The 12,768-nt window shown below is 35.0% G+C and overlaps 1 protein-coding gene across 1 annotated transcript in view; it reads right to left on the reverse strand.

Moving 5' to 3' along the window:
- Window positions 1-12,768, reverse strand: part of LOC132698177 (hillarin) — a 77,955-nt gene that overhangs the window by 41,751 nt on the left and 23,436 nt on the right. Inside the window, exon 3 of the mRNA XM_060664111.1 lies at window positions 9,791-10,020. Coding sequence (XP_060520094.1) covers window positions 9,791-10,020 — 230 coding nt within the window. The remainder of the gene's footprint in view (window positions 1-9,790; window positions 10,021-12,768) is intronic.

Consider the following 12,768-nt stretch of genomic DNA (forward strand, 5'->3'; position numbering starts at 1 on the left):
TGCGAAGGATTATAACTTAATTTTAAGAATTTATGTATATTCCGGACCGTCCGGGCACTTTTCCGGGAATATAATTGACAGACCTCGTATTAAAATTAGTACTATTAAGAAGCAGACCTTGAAGACAATCGAGATACTGTGCTTAAATTTCTGTAATGACTTGCATCATCTACGTTATCTTTATAAATGAGACTTGCAATAAGTGAGATGTCTGCTGTATAGACCGAAAACAATAACGATCCTAACACACTTCCCTGTGGTACTCCTGTCTTGGTAGCTTTCTTAGTATAAAATTTTCTTCAAATCTCATCGAACTTCAAAGTTACAGCAAACATCGGTAAATATTAAAATTTGTACAAATTTACAATACCGTTCATACAAAATTATCCTATCTTTAACGGATTTTCATTTATCGTCAATAATTTACCCACAAAAACAGAAATTTTTAGGAAATTTTAGATTTTTTGCCCATAAACGACACACCCTGTATATGATATAGTCATTGTTCGAAGTAAAGGTTATAGCCCTGGATTCTCCACGCGTCCTAGTTCAAGAATTTTTTGAAAACAGTAAATTTTTTTCGAGTGCGCCGTAATAATCAATGACGTCATCGCGTCTTGACAGTTCCCGAAATAACGATTTCAATATGAATTTTTTGAAATATCCTGAGCAGCATATGTGATAGACCAAAACCGTTTAAACCAATTTTTCACGAATTTTGATTTACGGCTAACCATTTAATAGTGAAAAGAACGATTTTCATGGTCTTTAGATTTTTGTCCATAATTGAAACACCCTGTATACAATCGAGAAAAGGTCTGAAATAAAAGTCGTAGTCCCGGATCTCCCGCATTTCCTGGTTCTAAAATTTTGCCGACCGGTCGAACGGTTTTCATGTTTATCTGGAAGGCAAAATATTCAAAGAAAATTTTTCAATATTTTTTTAAAAAATATTTGGTGATACTTCATTACGCTCAAATTCTACTGTTTAGATGTGGTACGGACCTTTACTTCCTTGCCGAATTTAAAATCGATAGCTACATATTTGGGTCATTTTTGACGTTTTTGAATATCGCACGGAATATCCCGCACACCCTGTACAGTATGCGACAACTTTAAATGCAAAAGTTTTAGCTGTCTATATTGGCTATACAGCAATGTAAAAAAAACTGCCTTCTTGTTATGCTCAATTATCATTACAAAGGGAGACCAATTTTCAGTTTTTTGCAAATTTCCGATACACCCTGTAAATTCTTTAAAAATCATCAAGAATAAAGGTTTTTGCGCGTCGTTTGGTTAAATAATTTTTTTAATTTTTTAAAAATACTCCTTGACCCCCCCCCAGTTCCGTTACGGAGCTAAACTCTATGTATGTGTAAAATTTCAAGCGGATGCCTTCAAATTCCGGACACTTATCGCGTTTCATAGCAATGTCCAAAAACTAGTAGAAATTTACCATATTTCTTGAATAATATAGATTATCAAGAAAATCAGTCGGCTTTTAAGAAATACACTAAATATTATATTGCATTTTATAAAGTTAGGAAAGTTACAGAAAAATCAGTGCTGTAAATGCTAAAGCAGAATAGCAAGAGAGATATACCTAAGACCTCTGGGAGAACTGGAAGAATCATATATATGTATAATATTTTCATCTCAACTACTTTTACAATGCAGAAAGCTTTTTTCTCTGAAATTATACCTAAGATTCATATTTAAAACTGCTTACTATAAAAGAGACCACAGAAGAAAGAGAAGGTTTGGTGTCATATTCTCTACGTCGAAACTAACCAGAATATCTTGTGCATTTAATGTAATGTTTTTTAATTGTTCATTGTTCAGGAAGCTAGATGTTTTGCTAGAGAAAATGTTGAAGAACCAGCGGTGCTGACAATAGGACCAAGGTAATCCTGGTTTGTGAATCTTTGGAAGTCTGTAGTGACGAGGAATTTTAGAGTCATGAGTGGTGACAGATTTTTGCACGGAGCCTGATAGAGAACAAGCCTTAATAACAGATAGATCACTTTAGATCTTTTTCAAGTTGACGATATGATGCGTCTGTAAGCATATATTTAACCTTTTCCTGATATTCATTTGAGTTCAAGACCACCGTAGCATTTCTTTTGTCTTCCTTAAGGATTACGATGTCGGGATTAGATTTATAACTTATAAAGTGTTTTAAAGAACGTGTACCATCGCCAACGGGTAGATTCCTCATATAAAAAAAGTAATTTTTTACCCCAATATGGTTGCGATTCCGCTTCGTTTCGTAGCTAAATGATGTTAAGAAATTTATAATTTTTTGACTTAAATAAATAGTTAAAATTAGTAATTTTTTTTATTTTAGCATTATCTGTACACAGAATTTTTACGTGGAGTCTCCCTTCCAGCTACGGCACATGGTTTTTGAAACACCTTGTATGCATTTTGTATTGCTGAGAATGAAACAGTGGATCTGCTTTTATTGATTTTTTCTTTATTTATCTTTATTTGCATATGACCCTCTGTTTTGGATTTGTTTAATAATTGACGCATAATATTTTTAATATTTCTCCTGCATCGAAATTTTTGCGATGGAATACTTTGGTGAATCTATCTCCTTCTATTTCATGTCGTCGTCAGCCCAGCCGTAATTTTGTAACAAAATTGCCGCCTTCATCAGCAAACTGGCAAGCAATTTCACATGGGATTTCACTTGTGGTCATATCCACTGCAGCGTTATACCCATCATCGTCATCTTCGAGATTAGGCGATAACTCACGTAGAATAAAAATGAGTTTTATTAAATCCTGACGTCGGGTTTTGCGGAGAAGCAATTTGCGTGGCTGTGTACCGATGGGTTCTCTCACGTCATTTCCCATCTAGCGTTAACGCTTTGAAGATGTAGCAACGGTTACGGTTTTTTTAAGATGGGAATTTTTGGTGCGTGAACACGAACGTAGTTTCTTATTAATACGAAACTAATTGCCACCACCACTGCCGAACGATACGTTGGTCGGAAAAATAACCGTAAGGCTACTCCGAATTACAAATTTGTAATCGCATTCCCGCGCCCGTGTTTTGGTTGTTTTGTAAACATTAACAGTAGAAACTAATAACGCAAACCTACAATTTTATTTAATTTTGGTAGACTCATTTCAAGATTTTTTTGCAAATATTAAACGATATTTTTAAAATAATTTATTACTTATTCAGTAAAAAAATGGAATTCAAACTTAGAAAAAGTGAAAAAAAAACTTTACTCTTAAACTTTTTTTACTGAAATCTTCATCTCTTTTTTGCCAGAAAGCTGCATTATTTGACGGCCCCGTTGGAATTTTTTGCGACCTAAGTCAGGCGTTTGACTATTTTGATTTTAAGGAACTCGGGGAGGCTCTGCACGCTGTGGGTATAAGGGAAAACCCTCTAGACTAGATCAGTAATTTTGTAGAAGATCGTTTTCAATTTGGATCCCTTAAGTTTTATAACATTAAGACAATGGAAAATGTATATTCAGCTAGTCAACGCATAGGGGTGGATGTCCCTCAAGGTTCAGTTTTAGGCCCTTAGGCAAATTAGCAGCAGCGCTGTGATTGATGACATGGTTTGGAAAAATTGATCTATATTTCAGCGCAAGCAAAACCCAAACTATAAGGTTTCATAATTATCAGAAACAATGTGATATTTTTAATATCTATTTAGGCAATGACACTGTCGCAAGTAGTGTCTAGATAGATACTGTAAGGTATCTAGGATTGAGTTTCAATGAATTTTTAAATTGAAAGTCTCATTGTGATACTCTTACATCAACTCTAATGTAAATTATCTTTTTATAAATCTTGGTGAGATTTAAACTAGGCAACAGTTGCTTAATTTATACTATGCGAAGGCGGAGTTCCGGTTACGTTATGGGATCAATTTGTGGGAAGCATCTGTAAATGCGATTTTTGACTCAAAAATGTATTGAGCATATTTCCAAGTTTACATCTTGTAGGGGTTTATTTGTCCATGCGCGAGTCTATCGATTTTTGAAAAGTCATTGTATGTCAATTTATCGAATTTTAAGTTAGTTGGCGACATACATTCTAAGCATACAAGACAGAGCGGTAAGCTGCATGTTCCCTACCTGATTATTTGGGTGTTTGTATTTTTAACAATCTGCCTTTGGATTTCGGAGACAAAAGTTTAAAACCTTGTCTATTTAAAAGACGATTAAAAATGTTTGTAATTTTTCCAAGAAACTTCCACAGGCTACTGTAATACTTTTTATAAAACTTCTGGATTCCTCCTGCGTCCGGATGGCATCTTCAGAGCTTGACTGAAACTGGCTCGTATTTTACTCTGTACCTGCTTTTATATTATTTGAGCGGGGCGGAGCTAATCCGATGACTGATTCCCCAATTGGTGACAGGTAGAGAGCTAAGTCACCGTTAAGATTGTTGAGCTCCTTATAGATTTCTCTATACACCCCAGCATACGATTTACCATTGAAATAGAAACTAATAACAACCTCCCATTCTTAGATATTCTTATTAATAGAAAATCAGACCTAACATTGGGTCATTGTGTGGCTAGAAAACCTACGCACACAGACCGATACCTTAACGCATGGTCACATCACCATCCGGCCTAAAAATCATCGATTATCAACTCTGTTGTTTACAGAGCCGTATAACTATCTCAGCCCGAGATACTAAAAACAAAATTAAAACACCTTACCTCTGCTTTTCTCTCTAATAATTTCCACATTATCATCATCATCACATCACTGTTGTCTTCATTATATTCAAAACATCACTGACCACATATCAAAAGTTCTAAAGAAAAATAACGTCAAAACCAGATGTACCACTTGTCCAAAAATATCTCAATATCTTCATCCTGTCAAAGACAAAATTCCATTTGAGATGCCAAGAGTTCCAAGCGCATGCGGCAAAGAATACATTGGAGAAACCCGACGAAAAATATCAACTAGGCCCAAAGAACATGAAAGAACATTAAGACATAAATAAACTCATCAGCACACTATAAGCAACCTGAACAATCTTAACCGCGACTCGGGTCTCTACGTGTCACCAATATGGGAATCAGTCATGCGAGGCGGTGTTTATGCCTCTCATTCAACCCCGCCCCCAATATACGAGCAGGTACAGAGAGAGTTTCAGTCAAGCTCTGAAGAAGCCATCAGGATGATTGACGAAACGTCAGCAATTTCGACTCAATAAAAACCGACGCCGGAGGAATCCAGAAGTTTTATAAAAAGTAGGATATTCTTTCTATTAGCTAATGTATAGAAGTTACTTTCGAATTGGGTTCAAAATCACATGGAAGTACATGAACAAAAGTGATTTAAATGCGAATGAAGTTTACAAGTCTTGTAAACATATTAAAAGTATATATTATTAAAAAGGGATAGGTTTCGACGAAACCATCCGTTGGGAAAAAGTTGCTGCCAGAAAATATCTTCATCCGCATCACTAAATCATAAAACAACTGCCAAGTTAAATGGTAATAAATCATTTGTGCGGCGTGATAGACAGAGCAACTTTTTCTTTAAACAATTGCGTTAGACGGTTAATGGCGTCCGAGTCCGTTAGTTATAATATTTAAGTAACGTTTTTGCCTACACTTAAAACGCCGAGACCGCAAAACTGTATTTTATCCGGCACTGTTTTGTCGAAAAACCGCAATTGACGATCAATGTAAACGAAGCAACTCCGATAAAACCGATATTGTTCACCATTAAAAACGCTTTGGTTCCACGATCTTTAAATTGTTCAATATTTTTGCTAAAAAGATGCCTTTACTATACACGGTGTATCCATTTCTGCGTTCAATACTCATAAAACGTAGTTTCTAGCAAATCGAAATTAAAATCTCCTATGATAATGTTTCTTCCCGTAAAATCGATCAGTTCATCCAAATTTGAAAGATAGTCCAAAAATTTAACATTTTCCAACTGTGGAGGGTAATAATATTTTGACCCAAATAGCAGTATCTCCACAGACAAAATCCATACATAATTCTGTAGACAAGATACATTCTCAAATTTGTACTTTACATCATACCTTATGAATGCTATTACTCCTTCAATTCTTCTATTATGGGTATCAATACACAACTCACTGATACATGAGTTTCAGACAAAAACACTGCTTTTGGTTTCCAGTCATTAATAATAATCATTATATCGTCTTTATTGTTGAGATATCCCTGACAATTAATGTAAACCACTCCGGAACTTAAGGCGCTATTAGTGTCTAATTGTTATTTCATAAATTTATTGCGTACGATCAAAATTTCATTTCAAACTATAAGGTTGTTCGGAAAGTCATTTCGTTTTTTCCCGTCAGAGGACTTAATTACGTTTTTTCGAAACCAACTTCACACTTAAGCCGCATAACCATTATATGTCTTGAGAGCTGATATTGCAAGGCTTGTGTGTGAAAAAGTCCTATTAATTCTACGCAGTAGTTTTTGGTTGGTGCCCTTTTAAATATGGAGAGCAATAAGCAGCATTTTCGTCATATTTTACTTTTTTACTTCAGAAAAGGTAAAAATGCTGTCCAAGCGAGAAAAAATTGACGGATGTGTATGGAGAAGGCGTGTTAACAGAACGCCAGTGCCAGAACTGGTTTGCAAAATTTCGATCCGGCAATTTTGATGTCGAAGATGCACCACGGTCTGGAAGGCCGGTCGAAGCTGACAAAGATGCGATAAAGGCATTAGCTGATGCAAATCGGCGAATAACCACACGAGAGATCGGTGAGAGATTAAATTTGTCGAATTCGACTGTTTATGGCCATTTGAAAGGCATGGGCTTAACCTCGAAGCTCGATGTGTGGGTGCCCCATGTCCTTACGGAGCGAAACTTGTGTCGTCGCGTTGACGTGTGTGATTCGCTCCTCAAACGTCAAGAAAATGATCCATTTTTGAAGCGGATTATTACTGGGGACGAAAAATGGGTTGTATACAACAATGTTAAACGCAAGAGGTCATGGAGCAGAAAAGGTGAACCGGCTCAAAGCGTGTCAAAAGCCAACATTCACCAAAAAAAGTGATGCTCTCCGTTTGGTGGGATGTCAAAGGAATCGTTTTTTTTGAGCTTTTGTCGGACAATACAACGATTAATTCAGAAGTCTATTGTCATCAACTGGACAAATTGAATGATTCACTTAAAGAGAAGAGGCCCGAATTAATCAACAGGAAGGGTGTAGTGTTCCACCAGGATAATGCGAGACCTCACACAAGTTTGGTCACTCGCCAAAAACTTTTACGGCTTGAATGGGATGTACTGCAACATCCACCATATTCTCCAGATCTGGCGCCTTCCGACTACTATTTGGTCCGGTCCCTGCAAAATTTTTTGGATGGCAAAACCTTTACCTCAAATGAAGATGTCAAAAACCACCTGAACCAGTTTTTTGCCGGCAAGGACCAAAACTTTTATGAGAGGGGAATTGTGTTACTGCCAGAAAGATGGCAAAAGGTGTCGGACCAGAATGGCCAATATATAATTTAATAAAATATTTATTCATTATACGAAAACTGTCTTTCATGTTCCCCAAAAAAAACGAAATGACTTTCCGAACAACCCAATATATTTGTTATTGGCTTCTACACAATTTGGACACTTAAATTCATTACTTGCGCAGTCCTTTATGTCAGGTTCACCACTGCATTTTGGACATAGTTTTTTATCCTTACACTTTTTAGCCAAATGACTATATTTACAGAATTTAAAGCATCTAACAATTCCATAATCATTGCAAATTGTAGAACGATTCCAGCCAATATTCATCATTTTTCCTTGTTCCATTAAAGTTTGGTACGTATTTAAGTTCACTTCAAAAATAATATTAAATCTTCCCTTAGCTCTAATACTGTCATATTGAAAACAAATATTATAAAATTAATCTGACGTGAAAACAAATACAAAAAATTATAAACGATGATTGATTAAATTATAAATAATAATTTAAGAACAAAAAAATGTAAATAAAGAGAAGATTAAAACTGGTTTTTGAGTTTTTTGTTCAATGACGAAAACTTCTTAACATATTTGTTTTCAATGACTACAAACATTTTTCTCTGGAGTCACACCATTGTTCGAATTCTAAATTACTTAACATATGTGTTAACTTTTTGTAGAGTCCATATGCTTCCAATTCGAGCATACTTCGTTTACTGTACAGGTATTTGATTTCCAAATCCAACCATTTTTCTTTTGCAAGTTTTTCAACTCTTTTGGCAACAAGAGATGAATTTGTTACGGAAATGTTTACAAAATTTGGGAAAACTGAATGTTTTTTACAGGATTTTTGAAACCAAATATCTGCTCCTATTAACCTAATCTTAGTGCTAACCTTATCGTATAAGTTAAGTTCCGTTGACCGTGAAGCCATCGTTATCGAACTCTTGACTGGAACCTTCGGTTTCTCCAACCAAGTGGGCATCTTCAGGAGAAGATTAAAACTCAAGATCAAGCATGACGGCTTTATATCAAGGCTTATCCCAATAGAAACGTTTCATCTGCTAAGACATTCATCAACATAAACAGAAGACTTGATGATAGAGGATCATTCAAACCTGGTAATATGAATAAAGGGAGCCCAAGGTATAAGAGACCAGAGGCAGAGAGCTATACGAGGGAGCCATTATTTGCTTGAAGAGGTACCCTTGCAGTGGAGACAGGCATGTGATCAATGCAAGATGACGCTCCACCGCAGTTTGCATTTGCTTTACGAAGGTATTTAAATCAGGCATTTGAACATCGATGGATAGGACTTCTAACTTAGCCGCCTCGCTCTTCAGACCTTGCTCCGATGGACTTCTTCTTTGGTGGTCTTTAGTTAGTTAGAAAGTTAACAGATATCAATGATCTACGACCAAAAATTATAAACTCTTGCGAAATCATTAGGAATAGGCTAGGCTGTTCGACTGCATCTTTAAAATGTATGAATGTATATAAAAAAAAATTGTTGAAAATGTTCTAGGTAAAGTGCCCTCTAGTGACAGATTTTTGAAACACTTTTATTTGTAACGATGACTTTTACTAAATGTGTGTAAAATACCAGCTTATTCCGTTAAGAATTAAGCCTACTGCGCTAAAAATAAGATTTAAAAAAATGAATTTTGACAATCTATAACTCGGAAAATATTACGATTACGATATGCTACCATTATTTTACCGCGTTGAATCTTTCCTCCGAGTTTCCGAACTCAATTTGCGAACTCCTGTGTAGTAATTTTCCGAATAACCTTTTATAAACTTTTATTATAACTCTTAAGCTGTAAGGCTCCGGATGGTCCTAAATAACATTTCAGTGTTCTTTGACAATACTATACAATTATTTTATCGTTTTAAGGGTTATTAGCGGTTAAACGTCATTATAGAATATTTTTTTTCAATTTGTAGGAATCACGAAAAACAAAACTTTTATTTACGATAACTAGTAAGATCCATCCATCAAAATTTTTGAAAATTACGTGGTAATTATTTATTTCTTCTAAAACATTAAAAACTTTGGTCATTAATCTAGTTACTTTTAGGTAGTCCTCAACACGAAGCTGTTGTAATTTTCAGAAAAAATCGCTCAAAAAACTGTATCAGTTGACTATGAATTTAGGCCATGCTATTCGAGTTGACCTTGACCTTAGGTTTCATTAAGCAAAGCAAGGTTTGAGTGAATTTTTTGAACAAATATATTCGTCTTATGGCGAGATCAGGAAACTATGAGAGTTAAAAAGTATAAATTATTACATATACATATTGGGATGAAATGTGGAATGAAAGCGTTAAGGTACATACCAAGTAACAATCGATTGGCTTTTCTCTGTTCATCTTGTACGATTTCTGTAGTTCCGTCTGCTTGAGCGCGTGCGCTATGTGCAAGGCACTAGCATCGAACCTCCCATATTGGTATCCTGGCGAACTGTCGTGGTTTGCGTAGGTGGTGGGGCTGTAGCTGTGCCGGTCGCCATATGGGGGTGAATAGGCTTGATGCGAATTACCGTTGACCTGCGTACGGACGTTTATGGCTAGAAAAAAAAACTCGTGTTTATTTAAAAGTTGCAGGAAAAAAATAAGAAAAGTGACCATTGATTTTTGTGGGTTAAAACACAACAGCTGCGCAAATATAAATATCGGAAGGTTTTATTTTTCTGATTTTAGATTGACTGAAATCGAACCGAAGCTAAACATACACGATTGAGAACGTTTTACAATTACAACTTTGGGAACTTTTGACTTCATTTTCTTTTTTGTTGTAGAAACTACTGATCAGAAAAAATATTTGCTGTTTCAAAAACAATTTAATATAAGACAAATAAGAACTAAAAGTTCAGATTTGACCATAAAACCTTAATTAATGTTGTGAGAATTTAAGTTCAATAAAGGAGAGGTATTTAAATCTAATTGAGACATTTGAATGTCCCATTTTGTTAATCTCCATGGCTTCCAATAAATTTATTTTTTTTACTTTTTGTAACTGTATGTAAAATATCAAAATTATCGTCAAAAATGTGTTTTTCTGTGTTTAAGTGTGTAGTATAATTAAAATCTAGCCTATTGTTTTTTAACGCTCTTTTGTGTTCGTTAATGCGTTTCTTGATTCTTGAATTTTAGGACAAGATCCGCATTTCAGATTCCGCAGATTTTTATGGATAATTTGGAAAATATCATACTAGAACATCCTTTAAGTAAAAGTTTTCTATGATGGTATAGATACGTACTTTTTAAGAGATTAAACAGGAAAACTCTATTAATTTTTTAGTCTAACTACATTTGATTCTCTTTTAATGCGTTTAAAAAAATGTGGTGGTTATATGAACTGCAGGCATTAAGTCAAGAGCTACGATGCCTTCTGCTCTAATATAAGGCATATAGGGACTAGGAGGCATTATAGCTGAGCTGACTGAGGTGACCTCTGAAAGATGACACTTAGGTAGTGAAAAAAAATGCCTATATTTCCTTCCAATCAAACTTCATCCGAAAATAACGGAAAGCTTCCTTAGAAAAACATAATTACGTAAATAAAAATGTCATTGCTTAATTTAGTCGGCTCATCAGCGAAGACACTAAAGTTAACATTAATTTTACTCGGTGCGGTAGTAAATGATCGCGCGTATCCCAAAGCAATATCCGCAAAATAAAATGCGACAATGGAACAGTCGCAACGCAAAAGGTAAAAAGTAATAATAAAATATTTCGAATCAACCGGCACCGGTTCCCAGGCCGTCTGTCATAAAAATGTTGTTAAAGAATGTGCTTAATAAGTTCTCGAATAAAAAGTGTTTACCGTTTGTTGAACCAAGGTTGCGTTACGACCTATATTGCCCGATTTGCATTGAAACTGTAACAGTTGCGGCGTCAACCTTTAAATGAGAAACAGAATAAGATCTACTGCATTTATATGGTTCTTAACCAATAAAATTAAGGACGATAATTGTTTTCGCTGATGTGGCTGAAGTTAGATTATTATTAAAAAAAAATCTTGTTTATATGCCGGGTGAGTAAGCACGGAAACATTGTAAGGGAACTCGCAAAAACCATATTCAATGTTGCTATATAGAAAATAACACCTATTTCGCAATCTCGAAAAAATCACCTCAAAATCGTCGGAAATATATAAAACTACTCCCAATAAAAGTCGCCACTATCGAAGTACGACATTTGCGCACAAATTTGAACTTTTGGAATTGATAAGGGTTGCGTATACGTTCGAGTATAGGGAACGCTTACTATTCTATAGGGGACTAAATTAGGAGCAAAAACAATAAGAGATAGGCATATATACCCTTTGAAAATTAACTTAAAATTGACTATAGAAAAAAAAAGATGAAATATACAGGGTGTGCAACTTAACATTTTAAACATCACAACCATTTGAAACCGAATTTTAGCGCATCTCATAATTGGGGGTGGTTTTATATATTCCCGACGATTTTGAGATGGTTGAGTAACGCATCGTTTTGAAGCTGTCCTAAGTGGATCTTCAATAGTCTAAGTGAATACTGGGACAACATCAGATTTTTTTGAGATTTCGAAATAAATGAAAAGAATTTTATGGTATCTCAATATTGGGGGTAGTTATATATCTTTCCGACAGTTTCAAGGTAGTTGAGCAATACATCATTTTGAAGCTCTCCTAGGTGGCTCTTCAATAGTTTAATTGAATACTGGGAAAACATCAGGTTTTTTTGAGATTGCGAAATAAATACATCGAACTTTTGTTTTACATCTTCCCGACGCTTTCAAGGTGTTTGTCAGAATTTTTTGAGATTCCGAAATAAATAAAAAGAATTCCATGGTATCTTATTATTGAGGGTAGTTATATTTCTTTCCGACCGTTTCAAGGTGGTTTAGCAATACATCGTTTTGGAGTTCTCCTAAATGGGTCTTCAATGGTCTAATTCAATATCTTACACAACTTCAGATTTTTTTTGAGATTCCGAAATAAATAAAAAGAATTCCATGGTATCTCATTATGATTGTAGTTATACATATTTCGGACAGTTTCAAGGTGGTTGAGCAATCATTTTGAAGCTCTCCTAAATGGCTTTTCAATAGTCTAATTCAATATCTTACACAACTTCAGATTTTTTCGAGATTCCGAATTAAATAAAAAGAATTTTATTGTATCTCATTATTGAGGGTAGTTATATATCTTTCCGACAGTTTCAAGGTGGTTGAGCAATACACATCATTTTGAAGCTCTCTGGAGTGGCTCTTCGATGATCTAATTCAATATCTTACACAACTTCAGATTTTTTTGAGATTCCGAAATA

Source organism: Cylas formicarius, unplaced genomic scaffold, assembly GCF_029955315.1.
Source record: "Cylas formicarius isolate icCylForm1 unplaced genomic scaffold, icCylForm1.1 PGA_scaffold_10__41_contigs__length_53128322, whole genome shotgun sequence".
Classification (NCBI taxonomy): Eukaryota; Metazoa; Arthropoda; class Insecta; order Coleoptera; family Brentidae; genus Cylas; species Cylas formicarius.